The sequence below is a fragment of the Sycon ciliatum genome, chromosome 1 (genome assembly GCF_964019385.1).
Source record: "Sycon ciliatum chromosome 1, ocSycCili1.1, whole genome shotgun sequence".
Taxonomy (NCBI): Eukaryota; Metazoa; Porifera; class Calcarea; order Leucosolenida; family Sycettidae; genus Sycon; species Sycon ciliatum.
In genome coordinates this window covers 88,411,211-88,437,970 of record NC_088643.1, presented here as the reverse complement: position 1 = coordinate 88,437,970, position 26,760 = coordinate 88,411,211, and the positions used below count along the sequence as shown (strand labels likewise).

Genomic DNA, 26,760 nt, shown 5'->3' with positions numbered 1-26,760 from the left:
ATGAAATTAACTGATGGTCCCAACGGACGGGGGGGGGGCCTCTACCAACCGTGGATGGTTGTACTGTAGTAAGGTCACTGTTTCCAAACACAGTGTCCTCCACCTTGTTTCATGCTGCTCAGCCTCTGCTCGAACGGATGTCCCTGTACAGAGTTCGGGAGTGCTACGCCCAGAAGCGGCCCGCGGCTCGTCCTGGTGTGGCGCTGTGTCAATGGGAAAGCCAGCAGTGTCCTCCAGGACCTATTCTCACCATCAGCTGGCAGCACCACCCGGCACCAGGTTTCCAGGGGCCTCACTGTCCCCTCGGCACAGTCAGAAGCCGGCAGATCTCGCCTGGCCTTTCAGGCAGCCTTGGCCTGGAACGCTCTCCCAAGGAGTGTAAGGGAGATCAAGGCTGCCCAGCAATTTAAGCTTGCCTCCATCCCCTACACCTTGCAATGAATGCTCTGTCTGACTTTTCCCGTCCACACACCACGTCATTTACTCTTCTCTGCGTGCTTGTGCGCTCAAGTTATGAACTCTTTGTGTTCCCTCTGTTGATGCTTCAAAATCGCTCTATTGACACTGCAAAATCGCTCTGTTGACGCTACAAAATTGCTTATCATCTCCCTCCTTCCCTCCCCCCCCCTCTCTCTCTCTCTCTCTCTTTCTTTCTCTCTCTCTCTCTCCCCGTAGCTCTCTCCCTTTTGAAATTCGCTTCCATAGAATTGGGCACCATTGCCCGTTTGGCCTTGCGAAGCAAAATAAAAATCAACAACAACAACAACAATGCTGTCAAACTAACAACATGTATGACTATGTAGCAGCCTCACTTTTGGAGGGGCCTTGCAACAGTGAGGCCATCATAATTCAGGCCCGGCGGAAGCAATTGTTGGTTGGTCCGGCCAAGTTTTTTTGCCAACACAGCACTTGCACATGTGTGACACAACACAACGTCTCTTTGCTTTGATCGTAGGTCAACCAAGACCATGTCTTGAAATAATTATGACGCCTGACAAGAGCGCTTCACCACTGTCTTTTTCCCAAATTCCCGCCGAGGAAAAGCGAAGGAAGTGGTTGGGTGGACTGGCACTTCTGGCACAGATATTTCGCTGGAAGAAGCCATAGCTGCTAAGCATGCACTGCAGCTAAGCTGACCAAACAGCGAGAAAATTTTTGAAAAACTACTTCGTTCAGTAAAAGAATCTGAAGCACTCGACGAAAACCCCTCAAGACTACAAAATTAATTACAATGTAGTATCCATCATTATCATGGCACGTGCTTTCAGGTCGCGCCACAGCTACAGGCGCCTAGGCGCCGCCCACACACAGGCGCTAGGCCACATGGCCACAGCTAGCCCTCAAGCGTGCACGGTAAGATCAGAGCGAGATCGCAAGTACGCGTACATGCAATCGATGATCACAACAGTCAATAACGTTACTGCGTCGTAAAAAAAATCGTCGGTGGCCGAAAAGTTGGTCCGGCCATGGCCGGACCGACCGGAGCGGCTCCGCCGGCCCTGTAATTGGTTGCAGTGGAAAACCAATGGAGGCAGTAAGCAATGATTCTGACTCTGAGTTAAATTTCACTCTATTGCGGATTTGTGATACACAGACTGTGAGTGGAGAGGCACACCTACATGAGTACCTGCTGTGACATGGACTGGTAACTAATTATACTTATACACTTTAGTGGAGCTGAATCTTTTATTGAGACTGTCAAGCCGTATGGTTAGCCTAGTGATGAGAAGGCAGAAATGCTTGTGTATCTGCAGTGTGTATCGTACTTTCAATAGGGTGAGGACCACAAATTTGAGAACTGCTTCATCTCAGTCTCCGTCCAGGTTGAGATCGGTGGCGTCGAGATCATAAATAGTATTACACAGTACATGTACAAGAAAAAGTAATATTGAAGCTAAACAAAGGTAGGCACGGTCGCTGCAATCACCGAGCATTGAGTGCACATTGATTACGCCGCAGAGCCGTTCACACACTCATTTCATCTAGTAAAAGATAAGCCATCACAACTTGAATGCGAATGTAGTACTAAAACTACACTACAAACACATGCACGTGCACACACACAAACAAAAACGCATCTGATAGGGCAGATGTCTCGTTGCACTAATAGAAGATAGACCATCCAATAACAACGTGTATACAAGCACAAGATCAAAACTAGGGTGCACACACACACACACACCTGACAGGGCAGATCTCTGGAACGCATCCGTCTCCAATGATGCATGCACATGTACATCAGCATTTCAGCTGGGCATCGTTCCACCCGTCATCATAATAGTGTTGCCAGCGAGTCAACTGGCCAGCTGAGTCGAACGACACCACCAGGATCGACGGCCATTCAGTGTGGCATTTCTTCTCAGAAAGTGCACGAATATGGAAGAAGGTGGCAAGACTAGTGCCATTATCTGCAATGAAGAGATCTTGTGGATCTGTGTAGGAATAAGACATGCGAGGCAAAAACAATTTAAATTAGCAGATAGCTGATATCCACATCCTAAGTCACTCAATGAACACACGACGTCTTGCCATGCAATCATTCCACTTGGTCATTTGAGAAGTCGTCGGCCACTAAAATCTCCTGGATGCATGCAGCACGCAGCCTCCTCTTGCACACGGTCAAGCACCGGGGGCTGCACTGGGTTAGGCATGTCAACTGACCAGGGTCACGGCTACATGTCCGGTCATACTCGAATGCATACATGTATGCACAATAATGCACATGCAAGCGGTGCACTGAAGTAGAGCGTGTTTGTGATCATGATCATAATGATTTTCCTCACACTACCGCTGTGTACCATGGTGTACTGATGATGGTGATCTCAGCACAAACAGAGTGCATGGAACCAAGAGTTCGCAGCTTCTGATTTGTTCTGTATGGATGCCTATCTCGCGGCAAAATTCCTAGATTAGGCGAGACCAAAATAAAATCGAGATTCCCGGGCAGTACCCATGTGAAATTGGTGCGGGTGGGCGAATTTTTTTCTCTTTTTTCCAATGTATGTAGCATGCCATGATGAACTTTTTTTACAGTATTTTCCGGTGATTTTTATTAACTTTTTTTTTACAGAAAACAGGTCCGCGGTTTACCCATTCATTTTTTCTGTATTTCGGCCAAAAATGGCCCTGATCTGTACATCAGGCCAAACTAAAGAAGGTGTGTGGTTCGACTAACATGGACATTTTTTTTACGGGCGGGCGGGCGGGCGGATTTTTTTTTTTTAATATATTTTTTAGTACATGTAAATACACTGTACTGCCTTTAGACACCCAGTACATCGGTATTATTACGCAGTGTTATGCCATACATGTTGTATAAAGGGATCACTGGCCAATACTTTGAAACATTGTGTAGCTCTGGAACGAGAAGAGAATAACTTCAAGCGGTGACTCTGACTGTCCAAATCATCAAGCAAATGAAGAACGATGCGAGTTGAAAGTAAGTTCGGAAACTACTTCGAAGTACAAATTGTACAATGTACCGGTACATGTAGTGCTAGTTTGGTGTCGGCGTGCACGAATACATGGGCTTTTTCCATCGACGCTTCCTGTGCTTGCACACATGGAGCAGCAACTTACCGGTACAGGTGAAATATCGTTCCCAATACACGAGGAAAGTGCAATCTCGCCTGTCCTTCATCCCAAAACAGAAGGCCGTCCTTGATCTGGAACGAGGCAATCACTCTCAACCGGACGGTCACTTCAAAATAAGTCTCGCCAGTCTGCCGGTGGTCGTATCGAGTAGACTCTACTACCAGCACAAGGCAGCAGTCGTACCACTCACTGCACTGCACTGCAGTACAACTACAAGTACAAGTCAAGTCCAAAAGAATCCGCCTGCGTCCGCAGACTCACGCTGCACAGCACGTAGACGTGGACGTGTTCAGTCCACGTACGTCAGTCACACGACAGCCCGCCGAAAAAAAGTTACGGTCGGGCTGAAATTGTACGGTCGGTCGGGTGAGTCGAACCACAGACCTTCTTCAGTGTGGCCTCAGGGAGTCGTACAAGCCAGGGTTTGTGTGACTCCACGTCACAAATCTACTCACATGATCAGTACTGTACATGTACATGAACTGTTCCAAAAAAATTAGCTTTGGCTCGATTTTGGTGCGGGAGGGCCCGGGAATCTCTATTTTTTTGGTCTCGCCTTACATCATAGTTTTAAAATGCAGATCAGCGGCTGGAAGTGGCATAGTGCGTACAACTGAGCTGCAGTTGTGCAGCAGGAGATCTGCTTGAATCATAATGTGTACGGGTGTGTCATGTAATGTGAAGTTCTGCTGCCACAGATACCATAGCTGGAGTTGCACACTCTAGGGGGTGATGTAACATTACTCTTGGCAGAGCATGTACTGATATTGAGCATAGGGTACAATCATGCACAACTGGCCTCCACAAATGCAGTCATGCGATAAGCACAAACAACAAAGTTATGTATCTATCTGTTACTCACAAGCTCCGAAAGAGGGATAGGTTTTCTTGAAGAAGGTGCAGAAATCGATGATGCCCAGCTGTCCCGTAACTGGAGCATGTCCAACAGGCGACTCCACACTGCCGCTGGCACTAAACTGACTTGCCCAATCACTGCATGCCCCTGTGGTCCACGTGACAACGTTGGAGTAGAACATCGATTTTATATTGAATGCCAGTGGCTTGGAAACGGATTCTTTCGCCTCCTCCGGAGCTGCTGTACGGTTCGACCGACAGCGAATGGCAGCGTCGATCCAGCTGAGCGAACAAAATAGATGCAAAATAGGAATCATCACGTGGACTCCAGCAGCGTCCACCTACACCGCCGAGTCAGTAATTCCCATCCCTAACTTACGTTACAGTTCAATATAAATTATGGTCCTGGTGGTGACAGTCAATATTTCTTCAGACTTTTTCCATTTTCACCCCCTCAAACTAATAGTCACGTATAAGTCAAAAGAGTTCACGTACAATTACCCTGACTTTCAGACTTTCAGACTGATAGTCAATGTACTGTATAGAGAACTACTAGAGACCTTTCATACTTTTCACACAAGCACAAGATAAGAACTCGTTCGTTACCCGGATTAGAGGATCCATAAGAGCTACACATGTGGGTGCAGAAGGCCATGTTATCCGAGTGCATGCCCCTTCATTCGTAGGCTGCACAGGTCGCTCTGAGTGGAGTTTTGTCTCATGCAGCATTCAGCCCCCAAAATTTAATGCAACGGTCGGTAAAATAATGTGGAAATAACGTGAATGTCCCGGATCTTACCCATCATCATAGTAATGGTTCCAGGACAAAACCTTCTCGCCGTCCTTCTCAAACTCCAATACAAGGATCGACGGCCAGTCGACAAAGCAGCCCACCTTGCTGACGGCGCGAACGTGCAGCGAGAAAGCCACGTGCATGACGCCGGTCACATTGCCAAGCCACAGGTCGCGTGGATAAGCACCCATGCCTGCAAACATCTCCTTGTTCTGTTGGAACAGACACACAACACATGTACACAGATACCCAGGAATGACGGCAGTGAAAATTGATTTAGAAAGCGCGAAACATACATACACCGGTATAGCACACACAGAGTCGTACGACTCCATGATGGCACATGAAACAATGCACTTGGCCACCAGACTGGTGCATTTGTATGGAGATTACGCGAAAGAAGTTGTAATGTTGAGTCAGCAGACTTCCAGAACCGCTTACAGGCGCTTTGTATACAGAGTGAGTCGCTAGTGCAGCGCTGTACCGTGACTTTGCCAAAGCATCTCAACTGATGATGTAATCGCATACCCTAGAATCCCGCGGATAAGCCCATGGGCTTATCTGTTTCACAAGGACATTTCGATGGGCTTATATCAGTTATATGAGAACATGGGCTTATACGCCGACACCAAGTTGTGCTATTGAAAAGTATCAAGGAAGTGAGAAGTACATTGCTGAAAACCACTGTGCAAACAAAAACAATCTATGATTGTGCTGAAATGTACGAAAAAACTATAATGTGCATGTACTATGTACATGGTATGGCCAAGAGTCATAATTTATGGACTCTCGGTATGACCTAGGCCCATGGGCTTGTACGATGAAGCTTTGTGATGTTCGAACAAACTCTGGGCTTATGCGCGGGCATGGGCTTATACGCGGGTGGGCTTATCCGCGGGATTCAACGGTAGCCTATAGGCAAGAGTGCAGAACCCCAATAGTGTGTGCCTGCCTTGACATTCTCTATCCAGTGCTCCGACATGAGAGTTTCACATCCCACCACAATGTTCAATACTAGCACGCTACTCTGGCAAGCAATGCAAAGTGACCGCCAGAGAGTTGTACCCAAAGCAGGGCTGTGTGCACAACATGAGGGAGCACAATGCACACGCACAGGCAGTGCACACAGACATGCACACGCACAGAGACAGACACACACACATGCACAGACACACACACACACATGTACAGATACACACACACATGCACAGACACACACACATGCACACATGCACACACACACACACACACACACACACACACACACACACACACACACACACACACACACACACACACACACACACACACACACACATGTACACTTTGCCCCGTAATCACCCCTGCACATTCTCTGTAGTTTTTGGTCACAAAGAAGCCGAGACCATAATTATGGCAGGGATGAATTTATCCGGTATCGCATCGCAGTTTGCTATGCAACATCGATTTACTGCTACTCAAAAATCACAGTGACTTGCAGAAAACTGCGATACATACAGGCTATCCATGCCTAGCTTACGCTGTCAAGTAACATGCACACAGTGCAGTTGACTGGTGTGCGAGGAACGCGAGATGTCCCTCCGTGGTCTTAGCATTTTCAGTCGTTGTTTTTGTGGATACAAGTACTTCAAGGACCTTTTCAGGAATCACTCACAACAAGAACGATGTGGCAACTACCCAACTTTCGAAGAAAAGTGCTAATCAAAATATCAAAGACTCCTACGCAATTGAGATTTTGCATAGCAAAAAACCGCTATGCAAAAACATGACAGTAAATTCATCCCTGTATGGTGAACAAAGCTGTCCCTGCCTCTCCCTACTCCTGCCATTCCATATGTCCCAGTGCTGCCTTGCTGCTTTGTACCATCAAATGGTGTGGGGTTATTTGTAAAGAACCCCCCCCCCCCCCCACACACACACATTGATGGGGACACTGGTAACACTGCGGACTGCTGTACAAAAAGGGCAACAAATTTGCATCGTGGTTTCTTCCACTGGAACAATTATGTCAAGATTATGTGGATCTATGGTTCATGGACACTGTAGTGATATTACTAATGCTATTTCAGAAACATACCATACAATCCCGCGGATAAGCCCACCCGCGTTCGAACATCGTGAAGCTTCGTTGTACAAGCCCATGGGCCTAGGTCTTAACCGTACATGTACGTAGTACATGTACGGTTAAAATTTTTGTTGTACATTTCAACACAATCATCGATTGTTTTTGTTTGCACAGTGATTTCCAGCAATGTACTTCTCACTTCCTTGGTACTTTTCAATAGCACAATGTTGGTGTCGGCGTATGCCCGTGTCCGCGTATAAGCCCACCGAAATGTCCTTGTGAAACAGATAAGCCCCGGGGCTTATCCGCGGGATTCTACAGTAGTCATAATAGGTGCTATAGTGGTAGCAAGAGTACATAACCCCCCCCCCCCAGAGTGTGCAACGCCGATCCAGCTCTGTGTAGGGTCTTGGTCGAGCGGAATCGGATCTTCTGATGTCATGCGTACACTTCACACCAGCGCAAGGCCGGTCTCGAGGCAGGGCACCATTGTTTTTGATCCAAGAGTACCCGCGACTCCCCGGGTTCCCCTCAGATGTGTACGGTATTATGACGCAAAGATCCGATTCCGCTCGACCAAGACCCTATGCAGAGCTGGATCAGGCGTTGCACACTCTGGGGGGTTATGTACTCTTGGTGGTAGGTACTGTACTAGTGGTGCGGCTACGCGTATTGTGCTACTCCTCCCCCCCCCCCCCCCCCCGCATAAACAGCCGTCATTACTATGATTCATTAGGCTAAGGCTGTGTTGACATGAGAACTTTCAACCCGGGACGAGTTCAACCCGGGTTGAAAGTCTATAATTATGATGGAAAAAATAGGTGGGTGTCTACATGAAGACAGTTGACCTGGTTCAAATACTGGTTTGCCGCCAAAAGTCCACTTCTAGAGTCCAGTATTGTCACGTGACTGCTTTCATGCGAAACTTGCCTGTGCAGTGCAAACTTGCCTGTGCAGTGCAAACTGGTGCGAAATACGCACAGTACTGTCAGTAGTACGGTAGTACGATTCGTCGATTTCAACCCTCCCCTTGGTCAACCCGGGGCAAGCGCAATGCGTCATATAAACGCTCCAGTCAATGTGCATGTGTAGTGCTGCTCAACGAAATCCAGTCGTGTCCCTCAAGTACACGCCGCGCCAGGCGTTGCACAGCCCTAGACCTGCGAACACTGGGCTGCGAAAAGGTGCAAGGCGAAAACTTGAGTGACGCGACTGGGTTTCATCGAGCAGGACTGTATGTTCATGGTGGGTTGAACTTTGACCCGGTTTGAACTCAACCCGGGTCGAACTCAACCCGGGTTGAAACGCCTCATGTAGCCTATGAAAATAGCCAAAATTCAATTCTGGCTGTACCAAAATTCGAAAAATTTAAAAGTGCGAAAATTCAACCAAAAAAATTCAAAAACAAAATCGAAAACATTATGTGGACAGGTCACCTGGTCACAGGCCTGCCGCTTTCGACATGTCACCATGGTCACTACGCAGTCGACCTCGCCTAAATAATCAACACAGACAGTCATAGTCACTCATACCTTTGCACAGAATGCTGCGGGAGTTTGAGCTGTTGTGCCCACGGGCGATAAGACCTTCGCACCTGTGGCAAAGAGTTTCTCAAACTCCGTGCACGAAGATCCGCTGGCAGTAGAGGCGTATTCAGTCACCACACGATAAGTCTCCAGTTTCGGGTTGAATTGACCGTTCACAACCAGCACGGACGCCAGCAGAAATACTGCACTGGCCCCGACAAGTACTGCAAATGCAGCCATTGCTATACGGCTGTCAAGAAAACTGAGAAGGGAGCAACAACACTTCAAGACAGTAAAAAGCCTCGACCAGCTGCCGCAAAGAAAACTGATGGAGGAGCAGACTCCTGTCCAGACCTCACAAACTAACAAACTTACTAAACGGCTAACTAGTCTTCGTCTTTTCCCTGTTTTCCCACCAAGTGCAAGGAACTACTTAGTCTTTGCCACGTGATGCCTGTCACATGTGCGTCTCTTTCTCGGCATCATCAGCACAGTGTCCGAGCACTAGTGACTACAGTAGCTTGTGTAGCTTAGCCTTCATGCTTCAAGTAGATCGATGGTCCTACCACCAGCATGACCGTCACGTGTTTGCATCATAACAATAATACTGGACTATGGATGGACTAACCGACAAGAAATACCCGTAATTCTGTTCTTCATTTTTTAGGGTACCCTGTCAAAACAGGGGCGTGCTCGGCCCCCCAACTAGGGGGGTGCACGGGAGCCGAGGGGAGCCCCCCCCCGGCAATTTTCTGCAATTTGTTTGCAACCTTTCTTGAATTTTAGAGCATATTTGCATACATTACAATTGCAATTACCCAGATTGAAAATTTTTGGGGGGTGCACGTGCCCCCCGTGCCCATCGCCGAGCACGCGCCTGCAAAAGGCCTTAGCCTTAGGCCTGTACTGTGGGGATTGCCCTATCAAAATTTTTATAATAAATACTGTCAACACAGGCCAGGCTTACAATTTAACGTTACGTACCACTGTGCATACATGCAGCAGCATTTGCATTTCTAAGTACCAGCAACTGTGCTACAATGATTGTGGTATTTGGAGGGCGCACGTGGTATAATAATTGTCTATATATATATAAACAGGCAAAACTGTGCCGGGGTACGCATGGCCACTGAGGGCATTTTGCCACATAATCATACGGCCTTCTTCGCATCACGACAGCAGTCCACAGGGTCACAGACATCAAGCTCTATAATTCTTATATTATTCGAAGAATTTGCAAACACGATGACGCCATTCTATTCTGAAGAAGAAAACAAGATAATCGCTTTACTGCGAGAAACATCAGATTGCAGTGCTGTACACATACCTGGTAGCAGTGTAGATCAAACTAGGGTGACATCTCCAATGCAACCAACGTCAAAGTAGAAAACAACAATGCACGGCCAGGGGAATTTCCCCGCCACTAAAAAAAGAACAGAAAAACAAACAATGAGAAGTGATGATGTGTACACAATACTACACATATAATTATATATCCTAAAAATGCAGCCACCATGCGGCAGTGCCTGGACAGGCAAAGGAACGCATAGTGAGCAGCCAATCTGACGACGTCACAAGAGAGCAGCAGCAAAAGAAAAGGATGCCTGCGATAAAATAGATCAACCCGTGTCAGTGGTGTCTCCAACACTACAGCACACAATACGGCAGCAGCGCAAGTACGGATGTACATGTAATAGCAAACCATGCCACATCCATAATGCATACATTTCATCTACTCCACCTAGCCTCTCAAATTGAGAATTTCCTATTGAACAAATTGAATATTGGCTACTGAACAAAAAATACTTCAGCAGAGAGGGAAACAATGCCAGCACGAATTGCGCACGAGGCTTCGCAAGTTTCTGTCAATCTGCCGTTGCTTACGCGTTACGTAGGATGGTGTCAAGGGATTGCTGGACGCCGGCTACTACATCAGTGGCACGCGTCTTCAGGGCCAGTGCAACACTTGTACCGCCTGGTGTGAACTTCAGCTCACCGAGTACCCAGATGCCATTGGTGAACTTGAGAGACACGTAGAGGAGCTCTTGTATTTCGACTGTACGGCGGGCGATGGTGAAGACGTTGTTGTTCTTCAGCTTGCCCTCCGCTGCATCTGGCGTCAGGCTGATATCGGACAGCATCGACTGTACTTCGTTGGTGTTCGGGATATCTTTCCACGTTGCCAAGAACACTTTCCTCTCCATTTGCCCATTCTCGTCCCACAGGACCCAGTACGGAACCTGACAGGAAAAGTAGAAGACGTCGATGTTGTTTTTCATGGCTACCTGCAGAAGAGTAAGAGGATCCACGCGCTGTACAGGGCCGTTGGTGTTGATGGCCAGCGATGTCTGGATCGACTGGTTCGCAGCGATCGGATGTGGAATTTGCAACGGTGTACCAGGGGTGAGGCCAAAGCTGTTCTTGTTGAACTGGACGGCAAATGCTGTCATGGCCTGCATAGCACGGTTGTTGATAGTTAAGTCGGCGTAGATCTGACTCTGGCGGCGAGAGAACGTGCCTTCCACCATGCAACCCTTTCCTTGAGCAGCCTCAAGCCATACGGACTTTGGCGCAGTGTACGACGTACCGCTCTGAAACATACCAACCGATTGCAAACTGAAGAGGTCACCTGCGCCCGCTCCCGTGCCGTTTGCCACTGGGAAACCAGCGCCGCCGCCAGCAGTTCCCGGTGCCTGAGGAGCTACAGAAAGAGACGGATCGGCAAGACCTAGAGCACTTAACTCGGAGAGAATGTCGCCTGACCCGGCCTGTTGGGCTGGCGGCGGTCTTGAATCCAGTGAGAGCAGGTCGCCAATGAGATTATCCTGTCCTGGGATGGACGGCGTAGGGATGACGGTGGCAGCAGGAATGCCTGCCGCGGCTGGAGCTGCTGCTGGCGCTGCCGCTGCTGGTGCTGCTGGCTCGGCCGTGGAGCTTCCTGGAGTTGGCTCTGCTTTTTGCGGCAGCGTGACGGACCGATGGGGAGTCTTGCGCTCAGTAAACGTGGCCGGCGGCTTGTGATAGACCGAGGACAAGCTGGCTATGTGACAAATGAGCTCCTCGAGCAACGCAGGTTCTAGAAGATCCGTCTCTTCAGAGATATGTGGCTTATCAGCGAGGACAACCGTCTTGGCAGCACCTGGGTCGGTGGACAGCAGTCGCCAGTAGATATATCCGCGATCGCGCAAGTCTGGGTTGTCGCTTTCCTGTGTAGCCAGACTAAGTACACTTTGCACTAGTGTTTGCGTGTCGTTGGGTTGCTTCAGGAACAGCTTCACGACGGCGGTCAGCAGCTGCAGCTGGACATGTGTTGGCTCGTCAGCAAAGTGCTCCACAAACGACTCCAGTAGCTCACTGGCATTGTCGATGCGCTCAGCATACTCTCCCAAGATCCAGATCATAGAAGCACGCGCATCCGGCTCATCAAGCGAGTGGAGGTTCTCGCAGAGCGTAGAGATGATGCTCTCATACTTGTTGGGATACTTGCGGAAGATGTCCTTGATGACGACGACAGCTTCCTGCACCACGTAGTTGACCTTGGTCTGGATGAGATCGAGCAGAGTCTGAACAGCACGCTCAGCTTCAGATTCCACTTTGATTGCACAGCGGCCAATGGCACGGACGGACTTGCGCACAAAGTCCACATCAACCTCAGCAGCATACTCCTTCAGTTCAGGCAAGACCGACTGAATGTTGCCCTTGTTACACAGGCGAATCATGATATCCAGCTTCTCCAGCTTCACATAGATCGGGTCATTGTATTTGACGAAGAAGACCTTGATCTCGGACGTCAAGATATCGGGGCGCTTCTGAACGATGAGTGAAATGTTGCGTAGTGCAACATACTGGATCTCTGGCTCGCTAGACAGTAAAGTCACAAGCGGCGGGGCCAGCTTAGCTAGCAATGACTTGTGATAGTCAGCATTTTGCTCGAGGAGTTCCATCAGGCGCATGATAACGCGCACTGCTGAGAGTACAACTGCGGAGTTGGAGTGGTTGAGACGCGGCGTCACTCGCTCGCAGATGCTCTTGGCCTCGCGTTCCTCTTTGGGCACGTACAGTGCAAGACTATCCAGAATGAACACTTGGCCCCACTCTGCGCATTCGTTGAGCGATGTCAGCAGCTTGTTCACCAACGCTGGGTTCAGCTCAAACTGGCTGCGTGCTGATGGGCTGTTGTCGCAGATTTCCGTCAGAGATGCAACAGCATTGGCCACCACCATTGGATTGGCGTCAGACACCAAATCCTTGAGCAGATCCAGGAAGCCCTGGTCTTCCACAAGGCTGGCGTTGATATCGTGCATTTTCACCACACACACAGCTGCTGTTTTACGCACGTACGGATCGTCATCTTTGAGGCACTTGCGGAGAGGATCGCATAGATATTCCGTGATTTTGTCCACACGAATACATCCCATGGTGCGTACTGCCAGGGCACGAACCAGAGGGTTGTGATCCTCGCAATCTCGTGCGAAGGTGTTCACAGCCATAATGGCCATATCCGGATGGGACTTGGCGTAGTTCATCAGGTACAGGTAGACCAGTTTCTTCAATTCCACATCACTCGTCTGCATACAATTCACCACATCGGGAAATAGCGTGCTCACGTCCTTTCCCACTGTCATGTTGGCGATGATTTTCTTCACGGCATCTCTCTTTTTCTCCTTCTTGTCGCCGGCCAGATCTGCTTTGAGCTCGGCTATCTCACCCTTCTTGGTGGTAGTGAAATACTTGGAGTCGGTCATGACTTCTGCTGCTCTTCCTCTTCCTCTGCCTCGCCACTGTTGCTGCTAGCGGCCTGCACGGCAATACTTCAGCACGCTACGTGCACCGTCCAGCAAGCCAGCAGAAAAAACAACGAAAACAACTTTCTTGAGCTCGAAATGCCGACCCAGCAAGTGCCACTGCCATCACTGTGCGAACAAGCAGCATGCCCGCTGCATGGTATGCAGTGAGGCACTTGACTGTTGAGTGCAATGACAGACTCTGTAGTACTGTACAAACAAACTCGTACCCGGTAGATCTGCCCTTGTGAAGTATTAGTTGTGTAGACTGTAGTCCGCGTAGCTGCTTGAACAGCGCCTATCCGGTGGTCGGGCAATGCGCCACCCACCTAACCCGCATACCGCGCCGGGGATAGCATGCACAGATCGAGTGTTGAACTATTGACTATTGTTACTTGAGGGTTTGTGGCCCATATACATACTGCCATAGCCTATAATAATAAGGGAAAGAGACAAACGGGAAAAGTCTGAAGAAAAAATTATACTTTTTCTGGGCATATGGCCCTATGCCTGGCATAGGGCCTGGCATATGCCCAGAAAAAGTATACAGTCGACTAACTTACTTCGCTAATATAGTAATAACGACTGCGGATAGAACGACAATTCGCGAATAACGACAGTATTTCCATGCCCAGAGCAAACTAACTTGAAGGTCCCATCTAACTGTAATACATGTACATAATGATGTGTCGTAGAACGCGAAGCTGACTGCACCCGATACCGGCTGAGAAAATAAGTAAATAACCCTGTCTTATCACAATGTGTGGGGATTATGGCCAATAAGGCAATATGGGTCATGGTCCTACACTACAGTCTACAGCCTGGTGGTATACCGGTACTGTCTGTACTAGAGCAGTACAGGCGTTTAGGTCATATCAGGACAGCTCCAGTTCATGTCTGTAGTACAAAGTCGGGAGTCTAGGCGACTGACTGAGTCTAGGCGACTGTCTGAGTCAGACGCTCGTCTGCACAGTAGCCACACTAATGAGTAATGATTCTGTTCGTTGCCAACGAAAATCACAATGTGCGCTGCATGCAGACTGAGAGGCCCAACAGCCTTCCGTGCTCAATGTGCGCTGCATGCATGCAGAGGCCCAGCAGCCTTCCGTGCTCAATGTGCACAAATACACAGAATGATCATGATATCACAGGAGAGGACGCCAGGTGTCAGTATGCTCGTGAAACTCGTGGTACATGGACGTACTTCCGTACATTCAAACAAAGGCAACTACATGTACTTTAAAAAGAAGTTCAAATCAACAGCAGGAGCCAGGCCAATGAATTCACACCACTGGACAAGATAAAACTGTTTATGAGCTGTCGTGAGTATGCGTATACCGAGTAACGATAGGTGACCTTATACGCCATGTTGAGTGCAGTGACACCAAGCTACAGGTGTCGGAACAAAGCGGCCTGCAGCCACAGCTACACAGTCACTGAGGCTCCGCCACAGCACACTCGTAGCTGTACAGACGCTAAGTCACTCAGCGAGACTACTACATGATGTACGGCGGGTATGATACAGGCCCTGTGTATGGTATGACTACACGATCTGATGATCAGAGATAATCGGAACTGGTATGCAATGAAAATCCTACGTAAAACAAAACATTGCGCAACACTCGGCCATGCGGCATCACTGTTACCAGGGCGACCAGGTAGAATCTCAAGCACGAGATAGCGGAATGTGCATGGCAGGAAGCCAAGATGCGAGCAAACCATGAGCAGAGTTAGCGATGTCTGTGTGCAGCGCTGGGCCTAACGTGCTCCGCGATGAGAGACGGGTTAACGGTTGCTGAAGTCAGCTGCATGCACATGTACAGTTAGAATGTGTAGAGGAAATGGCCTGCAACACAACGAGTCAGAGGTGGGTAGAACGCAACGCCGAAGTTCGCAAGTTTCCAGTATAAACACAGGCCAGAAAGTGGCTTGGCTTCACACGGCAGTACCAACTTGGCCGGATGGAGCAATTGTTACTGGAGTATGTGTAGCTGCTACTGCTAGGAATAAGGTTGCAAGAAGTGGAGGGTGGCACGTGGCAGGCTTTGACACCCTGACTAGCTTGGCCAGCCATCACCTTAAATCAACTGTAAGAACGTACAGCGCAAGAGCAAGCACTGGCCTGAGTCTTAGGCATAGCCATTGCGTACGCTGCTGGGACAGGCCAAACTCAGCTGACTCCCAACAAGAGTTCGTCGAGCCATGTACACAATTACAAGCAGCACGGAGGACGTTATGCCTTAGCAGAGCATAGTTACAGCCGTGGAATACTGTAGTTTTTCGGTGGTGTGAGGTGAGGTGAATGAGCACAAACTCACACACCCTCACACACGCACACACACACACACACACACACACACACACACACACACACACAGCTGTAACTCACAAGACACACGACGTATGCTGCCTGGTGGCTAGTATAGCAGTGCCAATACAGGCAACAGCATCGAAGCAGTGATCGACGTACCTGGAGCTGACAAGCCACAAATGGAGACAGGCTTCCTGGTGTGCCAATATTTCATACAACAGTGCTGGTAGAGACGATTCCAGTCAGTCCTGTGATCGAGTCTCATCTGATTTTGTCCCAGACGTACTGCTGCTCCCCTTAAAAAGGTCACTGAGCATTTGCGTGGGCACTTCAGTGCCACGGATCTTCAGCGCGTAGCAGGCGCTTTCCAATTTTGTCAATGTGGCTTGCATGGTGTTTAATTTCTGGTGGAAGCTTTTGCCATGGGACACTGCCTCAAGTACGGTGAGCTCCTCATAGAGTGCTCGGATAAAGGCACATATTTGAAAGGGGGCATCGCGATTGCCACTGCTAGCATTATTGGTTGCCAATCGCATCAGCTCGCCGCCTACATCAGCCACACCCAACACATAGTCGTAGACTGAAACAGGGACCGTCAGCGCATCGGGTGACTTGCTGTCCCCCTTTGCTGCCTTGCAGCTGTCGATACTGGCTTGTATGAGTGCAATACAAGTCGCTCTGGATATTACACTACCGTGCTCTATGAAGTACAGTAGGCATCTCGCCTCAATGTACTCCTGTATACCAGGGCTGTATGCACGTGAGTATAAGTCAACAGAAACACCGCATAGTTCCATGGCTATTTTGTACAACAGATCTCCAGCACCTCCATTCAGCTTGTCACGTGCCTCAACAACAAGTTTAGAGCGGGATTCATCACAGTCCAGAAGAACACGCTGCAGAGCGAATATTGTCCTCTTGCTAAGAACTGTCAAATCACGACCCAGCTTGACTATACGCTCATGTCTATCTTGTTTTGCTGTCATTTCAGCTGAGTATAGGCGGAAGTCAGACAAAATCCCATCACTCTCCTCTGCGTTGGACATAGCTGCACCGGAATCTGAAGGAATGCGGGCCCTTTTCGTAGGTGGTGCTGACATCATCACTATCCCTCAAGCACTACAACTAATTCACAAGTAATCGAATCGACATCACTCGATCCTCAACCGATCAGGCCAGGCTGAATCCAGTACAATAATTATTGTAAAAATTACCAGGTACATGATGCATACTGCACACAATTAATACTGATTGTTTTGTATCGTACGTAGATCTACGATCTCGAAAAAAGAAGGAAGCATTTTTAATTATTTTCAAAATCGAAAAAATCTTGTAGCGCGAAACGGGCGCCGCAAGAAAAAATTATGAATGTCGAAATAAAAGAGTTGATGGCACTTACTAACTTGCATGCACTGCACCGGTCTTGCTTCATGCTTATTACTACTAGTAGGCACTTCAGTCACGTGACATGACCTGTCAAAAAGTGCTAACGCTGAATCGCGTACAACGGTACATGCATGGCACCAAGGAAAGGCGCATGCATAGATCGATCTGTAGCTACACGGAAGCTGCACAGGGCCTTCTCGTGTGGCGCAGCATGTAGCTGAGGCCCTCAGCTTTCGTTTGAGCCCACATACGTCATGATGCGGCAATTTTTTGAACTCACGTACAGTTAGCTAGTTCGAGTAAAATCGGCAAGGATTTTTCGGGCATTTCACTTGGTTGCACGCATTTGCCATGTAGCTCATCGTCTTCAGCGTCGTATTTCCTTTCGGAATCAGTTGTCCTCGTTCGTCCAACACTTTGCGCATTGCTGCGCAAGGAGAAATAATGCGAGGTGTTATTGGAAGCGAACCGCGACAGGCGTCCTCCCGGCAATAGTCCTTGTTCGTCGGAGCCCATGCGCATGGCTGCGCAAGAAGAAATATTGCCAGGTGTTATTGGAGTCGCATCGGAGCAGTCGTCCTCTCCTGCAGGCGACGAGTAGGACAGTATATACTTCGGCGACTGGACCAAGAGAGCTGACATCAAAACGGCCTGCTCGGAACAAATCGTCAGCTGATCAGCAGGTGGCTTCCAGCGACCAAGAAAAGCATTGACGGTGATATTGTACCAAGAATCCAGCACACACTCTATGCACAAAATCTCTCATGCTGGAGTTGCTGAAGTTTCAGTAGTCCCAAAAATTTGCAGACGATGTTCTACATGTAATAGTTTGTCATTTCTTTCCGTCAAATACATGTACCTGGTAAATTCTAGTTTGCTCAGTCTTCGGCTCATTGTTCTTCCGTACTCGTCACCACGTCAGTACTGTACATGTAGCAACAATGTGTTCTGGCACTGAATTATTGTAGTTACTTTATCTTACCTCAAAGTCTCATCTTATGCTTTTCCAAAGGCTTCTCTGCACTGTTTTCATGCTGTTGCGATGGAGTTGCTATGCTGTTGCTATGGAGTTGCTATGCTGTTGCTATGGAGTTGCCATGGTGACCACACCCGATATCTTCGTCGGAGCTGCCGGACGGATGAAAAATCCGAAGTTTCTCCAAACCATGCTGTTTCTGCATTCATCTGGTTATTTTGACCTGCTTCCAGCGAGCCTGGTATTTTGCCACTATAGACACTGAAGCAAGTTCTGCCAATTTCTGATATGCTGCTGGTGCCGTCGAAATACTGAAAATGCCGTTATTCAATTCTCCGACTTTGGGTGGCTATATCTCTGTGCCAAGTTAGTTATTCTTTTTGCTTCAAATTTTCTGTGGAGTCTTCCTAAACCTATCTGAATCGGATACAAAAAAGAAATACGCGTATTTCTCGTTTTGAAAAAATCGCCTGAAGTGCCTATTATTAGCGCTTGTGCCTGCTGCAAAAGGAATGACACCCCCAAACGACAAAGACAATCTGTAGTTGCCAAGCTGAAGCTCTGCTGCTGTCGACATGCATGTAGTGTGGGAGTGTCGCAGCTTGGTACACGTGCTGTGCTTTACTTGTCTTGAGTGAGCTAGAGCTAGCTATAGCTGAGGAGTGTTACACTGTGTCTGTAGTGATGTACCCCATGGCGTGTTCTCTGATCTGGTGCACCTGTGGTACAGTCAGTACATGTTAGCAGTCGCACACACGAAATAAACAGTGAAAGATCCACCTTCTTTTGTACTTCTTTATCATACATGCACCAGTACAAGGCGCTCCTGGCTTGCAAAGCAAAGATATTTGAGATCGTTGCTGGTAACAACTCGTCCTGCATGGTTGGGTACCAGCCGGCCTTCGAAGCTTCATGGGCTTGCCATCTTTAGTTTAATAAAAAAGATAAAGATTGTGAGTCAACTCAAAGTCAGAGAACTGCACTTGAGTCTACTCTCTACTTCTTTCAACTCACGATCACTGCTGAGTGTGATAGCTAGAAGCACGAAAAACGACTTTACATAATGGCGTCCACTGATGGAGGTGCGTTTCGAGTGAACTTCATAGTGAGGAGTAAGGATGATGGTACAACACTGTACATGAAAAATGACGGCGAGCGTTTCAAAGCAGATAACCGAACGGTCAAGGTGCTGTCCCAGCACAAGTATGAGGTTGACGTGTCCATTCGCCCACCATCCCCGCCAGAGTAAGTAACTTACAAGAAGATTTAATTATCATAATCCGCAGAATTTGAAAATGTTTGGAATAGAGGAGAGAGAGTTGTCTGTCAACAAGCTGAAATTGGCAGATACAAACATGTAGGTAGTTTACATCCTGGGTCTTGGCAAAAACACATTACTACTAGCCAGGGGTGTCACAGGGCAATGGGGTATGGCACGACTAGGGGTGCGGGTGTCCCCCTGTAAAAATGGATTTTTCGGCCAACATGCATTTTAAAACAGGGCACGCGTTAGCACTCTTGTACAGGTGGAATCCTGATAATTCGAATATGGCTTAATTCGAACATACCGCTTAATTAGAAGTTTTTCCAGGACCGCATACCGGTACATATTGAGTTGTGGGTCCATGTTTGGATAATTAGAATGTCCGGATAATTAGAAGTTTTTTCCTGGCATTTTGAGGTTCGAATTATCAGGATTTCACCTGTATTGCTTTTTTCGATGTATTGGGCACGGCATACTATTCTGGACGAAAAGTGGTACAACCATGGTCGTACCAAGAGTACATAACCCCCGAAGAGCGTGCAACTCCCGCATACTGTAAAACATGTTATTTTCGGTGCACCGTATTATCTCTAATATAAGCACAGTCTCCAACAATAGCACGTCTCCAATAGTAGAACACCTTGGGGCGGCATTCAAAAATAAAGTGCTCAGTCTCCATTATAAGCACACTGTGTAAATTCATTGTCTGTACCGGCGAAAAACCCCTGAAATGTGTGTGTCTGACACGAATTTGGCATGGCAACATGCCTCTGAAATAAGGTTGAAATAATAATGGAACAGTCTCCAATAAAGGAACGTCTCCATTAATAGCACGGGGCGAAGGTACATTGAAAAAATAAAGGACCGTGCTTATATTAGACATAATACGGTAACTAATTTCTTTGATTTCGGTAGAGAAAAGAGGCACCTAAATTTAAATTTCACCTAAAAGACACTAGAGTATGCACCGTATGTGAAGAGAAAGCTGGTCGCCTAATTCTACATTCCCCTGAAACCTGTCAGGTCCCTGGCACCGAAATTTTAATGCATTGCATGTTTTACAGTACCCTGTTGTCCCAAGAGAATTTCAAGTTGGTGTCATCTTTATGATGCAATGCTCCTTGCACCAGTGATTTACGACATTTCTACGGGGTGTCAACGCATCACACGTGTTTCCTTGAACTACAGTCCATTCATTGCAGGGGCGTCGGAAGGTAATTTAGTGTGGTACGGTCAGCCATCTCAAGTACAATTTACTCGTGGGGGAAGGGTGGCTGAGCCGAAAATTTTGGAAATTTAGAGCCCAAATCAGTGCATTTTATTGAATCACGGGGTACTTGGGGCAAATAGTGGTACGGTCAATACCGTAGTGACCGTACCGTGTGCGACGCCCCTGCATTGGAAACTGGCACCCTAACTTTTTGGCGTCTCCCACATAGTTATAGATATCGTGAAAACAACAGTACATCCTGCATTGTGTGACCCATGCAATTACTCCTTGCCCCATTTGAGGCCAGAAAAGTCCAAGAACAGGGAAATAGAAATTCAGCCAGGTTTTACAAAATTAGGACAGGTACATGTATGCCATGGCAAAATGTATGGAGAAGCAGATCTCAAACCCAGATTTTTGAGATTTAAAGTGGGTTTTTGATCCTCAATTCGGCCCAAATCGGACTTCAAAAAGCCAGCGGGACTGTTTCCGATGAATGGACTGTAGTTTGTACCGGATCAATTGGGGCTTTGTCCACCACAGGTTCAGGATACGTCCGATAATAGTCGTAATACGTGTACAGTGCGCATTGCATCATAAAGATGACGTCAACTTGAAATTCTGTCGAGACTGCACCCATAGTTGAGTTGCACGCTCTTGGTCGTGCTGGTCGTACCTGGTGTGATGCTCCTGCTAGCTCCACACCTGCTCAATGCTATTTTGGTGCAGTACGGGGTGCCCGCTTTCCTATGTATGCAGGGTTTCAACCCTATAACATCAACCCTAATCTGCATACGTTCGAATGTGATTTGGGTGAAAGGGGTGCCTTAGAAACCTTCCCATTGGCCACAACGATAAATCGGCCAGCGCAACATTTTTCCGCAACAGCCTCGCAGGGTAAAGGTAACATAGTAAACATACAAAAGGCGTCATTCTTTGCTATGGGTATCAAATAGTAGACAAATACGGTAGAGGCATTTCTATTGTTGCATGTCAGGTTAAACCGTTTGAGGTTTTCAAGTGCAGTCCCAACTACACTGGGTGCAGGGCATGCCAATTGTTTGTCACTATGCTCCGTGGTGTGATCATGGGTTGGGGCAGATGAAAGATCTTACCAAGCTGCTGTTCAGAGCCAGTCATCTTGTGCTCGCATCGCATAGATGCCGCATCCACACGTCAGTAGCGATCAGTCCTCAACACTGAAAACATGTCGAAGGATATATGAACTATAACACCCTCACTATCAGTTCCTGCAGTGCAGTGCAGTGCAGTGCAGTGCAGTGCAGTGCAGTGCAGTGCAGTGCAGTTCAGTGCAGTGCAGTTCAGTGCAGTGCAGTGCAGTGCAGTTCAGTGCAGTGCAGTGCAGTGCAGTGCAGTTCAGTGCAGTTCAGTGCAGTGCAGTGCAGTGCAGTGCAGTTCAGTGCAGTGCAGTGCAGTTCAGTGCAGTGCAGTTCAGTTCGCCATTGTAGAATTGTAATTGTTATGGTGGTACATGTACAATCAAGCTGCTGTAATTCCGGAATGGCTGCTCCGATCAACCTGGGATCTTCACCATTGGAGTCAGCGAGTGCGTTCGATTAGGCACTTGAATCGATTCATGAATGGAATCTCGCCGTTCGATTTCATGTCATGAGCCCTGGAATCGATTCGGAATCCATTCACCCTATTCACATGGGGTGATGTGAATAGCCAGGGGCAATTCATGAATGGATTCATGAATCGATTCGCGGGCATAATCGAACACACTCAGTGCATTTTCACTACAAGTTGTGAAATATTCATTTTGGGGTGAACTTCCCCTTTTAAAAATGTTTCAGCTGAACTTGGCCATCCTGGGAAAAAGAAATTAGCAGGAACAATTCCCAGGAATCACCATATAGGTGATGTGATGAGAGCCGCTTTGAAATGTACACGTACATGTATAGCGAAAAGGCTTGCTCCTTTTGTCTTAGGCATGAAGGCATGTGGGGTCGGTCCGCTCCATTTTCCTTTTAAACGATTTCTTGTGTGTCTATCTGTATGCTCTACTTGAAGGCGGGTAACTTTCGGAGATCTGAATTTAGTCAAGGAGAAAGAAAGTGCGGATGGAGCATCTGCAACCTTCTCGTATCTCTGGGACACGATGAGCTTCCCGCCAACAGGAAGTGGAAACCGCTCTAACTTGCCTATTGTTGTCTATTTAGAAGATGGAAGAGTGGTACGTGCAATTGAGCATATGTCTGTACATGTATCCATGTCTAACATGCACTCAGCTCTTGTGCAGTGGGCACTGGCGTCCCATTAGCCACACACAGAGAACACTGCCATCACCAACAAACCGAACAACTTTGTGCGTGACACGAAACCGGAGGTATCTTTTTTCAACGCAGACACTGCTGGACTGTATCTGGATCATCACATTAGAGATAACTCACTAGTTGTGGGGAGTTGCTCTCTGCGGTATGAACGTAGTCAGTGCACCCTAGAATTCCTATGCCGTTGACATTGGGCTGTGCAAACCTGAACCTCACTGTCTGAGACTCTTGGCAATGGCCGAAAAATCACTTTTATTTGGCAGGAACCTCCTTCCTCCGAAGTCTTGCTATATTTCTTGGGTAATGTACTGTATTTTCTCTATTTAAAGCGAGTCTCTTATAAAGGCACGCTACATGTTGTGCGCGATCAAGAGATCAAGAGATCTTTGAAATCGGTCGATGTCGATTGACAGATTGCGCAGTTATCGATCCTATTTCGAAGATGTCTTGATCGTGCACAACACGTGCATGCATTGACAATAAGGGCTAAGGTCTCCAATAAAGGCATACCTGTCATTTTCCTATAATGTCTAACTTGCCCGTTTGATTTTGTACCAGACATGTCCAATGTCATCCACAAATGGGCAATGTGATGGGACAAACGGACTTGAAAATATTATAAGCACAGGTTGGAGGGAGGTTAAATTTCTAGACGCCTGCCTCTGAATTCAATGCCAACTGAATTTGAAGCTCTCCCAATCTTTTACAACTGGCTCTATATTATTTTTTGTATTTTCTTCTGTTGTTCTGTTGGGTCATGCGACAGATCCGTACAATCATTCAGTGCAAGTTCTACAAGCCGAGCGACATGAGCCACTATCGCTGGGGCAATGAATTGAAAGGATTAGAACTGGAGTGCTCTGCCAAAGACGGCAGTGTTAGCGTTCTCAAGACCACGTATAGATGATCTCTGACTGCTGGTGAGCCAGCAGTTGACTGCTTGTAGTCTAACTTGTAAGTAAAGTTACAGTCGTGTACAGCGTACTCGAAGTACTACCAATTAAAAAAATCACGGTTCGCTTGAGACTCGGTTAGACTGAGTTTTCAGCATCCGTAGGAACGCCACCACCCTGCAAAGATCTAAGGCAGTGTACACTACTACAGTGTACACTGCAGTACTAGCAAGAGTAGATAAACAAGAGTGTGCAACTCCGGGATGGGTTGGCCCGCGGCGGAATGTTTTGTTGGCGTAATTTTTTCGACGACGCACGCGCTGCGAGTCTTTTGGAAAGTTTTGCCTCGTGCACTTGGCGGGGCTTTACATTGCAAGGTCGGTGCCCAGCACGTGCTCTCACACTGCTCTCCGGCAAGATGCGCGTTTTTCTAAAAAAGGTGACGTCAACAAAAAATTGGGGGTATCTGCAGATTGTGCAGAAGAGATCCGGAGTTGCACACTCTTGTTTATCTACTCTTGGTACTACCAAGTGTACATAAACCAGAGTGTGCAACTTGGGATGGCTCCTGTGGTAGTGTAATTCGTGCAGTACGTCATTTCTGACGGCATGGTAAGCCACAGGTACGGTGAAAAGTTACGTAACCAGTCACGGTGGTGCAGGTCACTGAGTTTGTCCTGATTTTTTTTATTTATATACGGATAGCCTAGTGAATTTACTTGTCGGTGGATGTACGCAGCGTACACAGTCACACAACAACACCGAAATCCTGAAACAGGACGTCTAAAATCAAACAAACTTGGCTGATTTCCGGGCTATGAAACACGAAAATTTGAGCTGTACACAAGTCACGGCTTGGCTGACCTCATCAGGGTGACGTAGTGCTCGAACTGCGCTGTTTCAGATCTGATATGCATAGTTGCACACTCTGGTTTATGTACACTCTTGGTACTACCAATTCCCGAGATATTTCGGACACCATTTGCACCTTCTATAAGCCTTTTGCGCGTTGTACAGATGTACGAAGTTCAGTACTAGGGCGTAGGTGTGTACAGAACCGATTGGGTGTTCATTGTGTGCTATGCATGCGCAATTGACCAATTTTAGCCTCATAATTAAGGGCAGACAATCCCTATTCCAGCTTCTTCACTTTGGTTAGAACTAATGACTACCTAGATCTTTGTCAGAAAAGGTTTTCGTTTGAAATGCCTTCAGGGCCCATTTCTTAGTGGAAATAGCAGAAAACACAATAGGGTCCTGCACATTCAACACCCATTAGGTTCTACGGGATTCTACGGGATTTCGTGCATCTGTACAACGCGCAAAAGGCTTATTACCGTATGTCAGCGCCTTTAAAGCCATGGCCTTATATTCGAAACACCGCTGCTTTCCTAGATATTTTAGATGCAAAATGACTCGCCCACTACGCCATGCCATAAAAGTCAAAGTCAACACAGAAATGTCGATCTAAATCCAATTGTTCACCCTTCCTGCTGGCCTGTAAGTTTGTTAGCATAGTACGTATTCCTTCATTTTTACAAAACATACTTGAAATGAAATGTCATTTCATTTATGAAGCCCATAGCTTTATAACTGAGACTGGCTTTATAATCGAATATACCGCCATGGCTTTAAAGGTGCGGACATACCGTAGTAGCCAATCAGTTACATGTTTGCGATACTTCAACTCTCAGAGATATACCAGAGAAGTGGAATATGCATAAAACATGGAGAATAGGATTTATTGAGTTCAAACGCACTTTATACCAGGGACGTCACTTACTTTTAAAACACAGAATGGACAAAACATGGAGGGACTACATATGTGCCCAAATGTGTTTCGGTCCAGTATTGTACATACATGTAATGCCAAGCGATTCGGGGGGGGGGGGGGGGGGGTAGATGATGCCTTGACTCGGGGAAATTCACGTTGGCCTAAGAATGGTATGATCCGACCAGACGTCGATGATGTATTCAGGGTCATGCGCTCAAGAGAAGTACAATTGAGCTCGCTTGTGGTGAAAATACTACGACTTGAAAATCCGAATATTAATCACACCTCTTCTGTATGTCTGAGCTAGGTTTATGTCCACTCTGTCTGTGCTCCTGCTTACAGATATGTACAGTTTCAATTCATCCCAGAACTGCATGTAACATACTGGAATCTCCATGAAACACATTCCATCTACTATGCTTGTTTCATTATTGTGCTTCTTTTAGCTTTCCCCTTGCGAGATTTTCTTTTCAATAAAGCTAGTTTTACCCTTACTCCTTACCCAATCCAACCCATGCTTCTACTTACTTCGTACTTTTAAAACACACGAATTCAGCTAGTGACACACAGCCACGTTCAGAGTGGAGGAAACCATGTTATTGCTCTTAGTTTCGTGCAATTGTAGTGCTGTTGCGTTTAAAATTCTTTTATTTGAAGTAGAACATTTTTAAGCCGAAATATAGGTAGCTGTCCGGAGATCCGAGCACTAGAATATTAGTGAACTATGATACTGCCGGGGACGTGTGTGCCGAAGTCGCACCAACCTCTTCTTCATAATTATGACGATTGTTACTGTCTATGACCTATTTCAATGTGATGTGATGTTCATACTTGAAGTATTGGTATCATTCTGGCGCCTGGTGGTCAAGACGAGGAGGGTTCCGTATGATAGGTGATCTCCCCAGGGATGAAGTTCATTCTCACACAAAAGCCAGGTTGTGGTTGTATCCAGTCCCTGGTTGTACCCGCCCACCACTCCTCTCTCCTCTCTCTGTACCACTGCGAACCTAACAACGTGCCATCACAACCAGAACG

At 47.4% G+C, this 26,760-nt stretch overlaps 4 protein-coding genes across 4 annotated transcripts; 1 reads left to right on the top strand and 3 right to left on the bottom strand.

Annotated features, from left to right (window-relative positions):
• Positions 1-1,839: 1,839 nt before the first annotated feature.
• On the bottom strand, positions 1,840-9,242 carry LOC135806226 (uncharacterized). The gene is made up of 4 exons (XM_065320385.1): positions 8,840-9,242; positions 5,249-5,454; positions 4,457-4,731; positions 1,840-2,432 (listed from the first exon to the last, which is right to left on the bottom strand). Exons 1-4 carry the CDS (start codon positions 9,071-9,073, stop codon positions 2,239-2,241), a joined length of 909 nt encoding a protein of 302 aa, XP_065176457.1. The 5' UTR covers positions 9,074-9,242; the 3' UTR covers positions 1,840-2,238.
• A 791-nt stretch (positions 9,243-10,033) lies between these two features.
• LOC135806225 (AP-1 complex subunit beta-1-like) lies at positions 10,034-13,740 on the bottom strand. Its single transcript, XM_065320384.1, has one exon. It carries the CDS (start codon positions 13,576-13,578, stop codon positions 10,714-10,716), a length of 2,865 nt encoding a protein of 954 aa, XP_065176456.1. The 5' UTR covers positions 13,579-13,740; the 3' UTR covers positions 10,034-10,713.
• A 1,061-nt stretch (positions 13,741-14,801) lies between these two features.
• LOC135806224 (translin-associated protein X-like) lies at positions 14,802-17,122 on the bottom strand. The gene has a single exon (XM_065320383.1). The coding sequence runs from the start codon at positions 17,029-17,031 to the stop codon at positions 16,171-16,173; it is 861 nt and encodes a 286-aa protein (XP_065176455.1). The 5' UTR covers positions 17,032-17,122; the 3' UTR covers positions 14,802-16,170.
• A 1,927-nt stretch (positions 17,123-19,049) lies between these two features.
• Positions 19,050-26,561, top strand: LOC135806223 (uncharacterized). Its single transcript, XM_065320382.1, has 4 exons — positions 19,050-19,535; positions 22,799-22,961; positions 23,825-24,012; positions 26,068-26,561. The coding sequence occupies exons 1-3, from the start codon at positions 19,354-19,356 to the stop codon at positions 23,963-23,965; spliced, it is 486 nt and encodes a 161-aa protein (XP_065176454.1). The 5' UTR covers positions 19,050-19,353; the 3' UTR covers positions 23,966-24,012; positions 26,068-26,561.
• Positions 26,562-26,760: the final 199 nt, after the last annotated feature.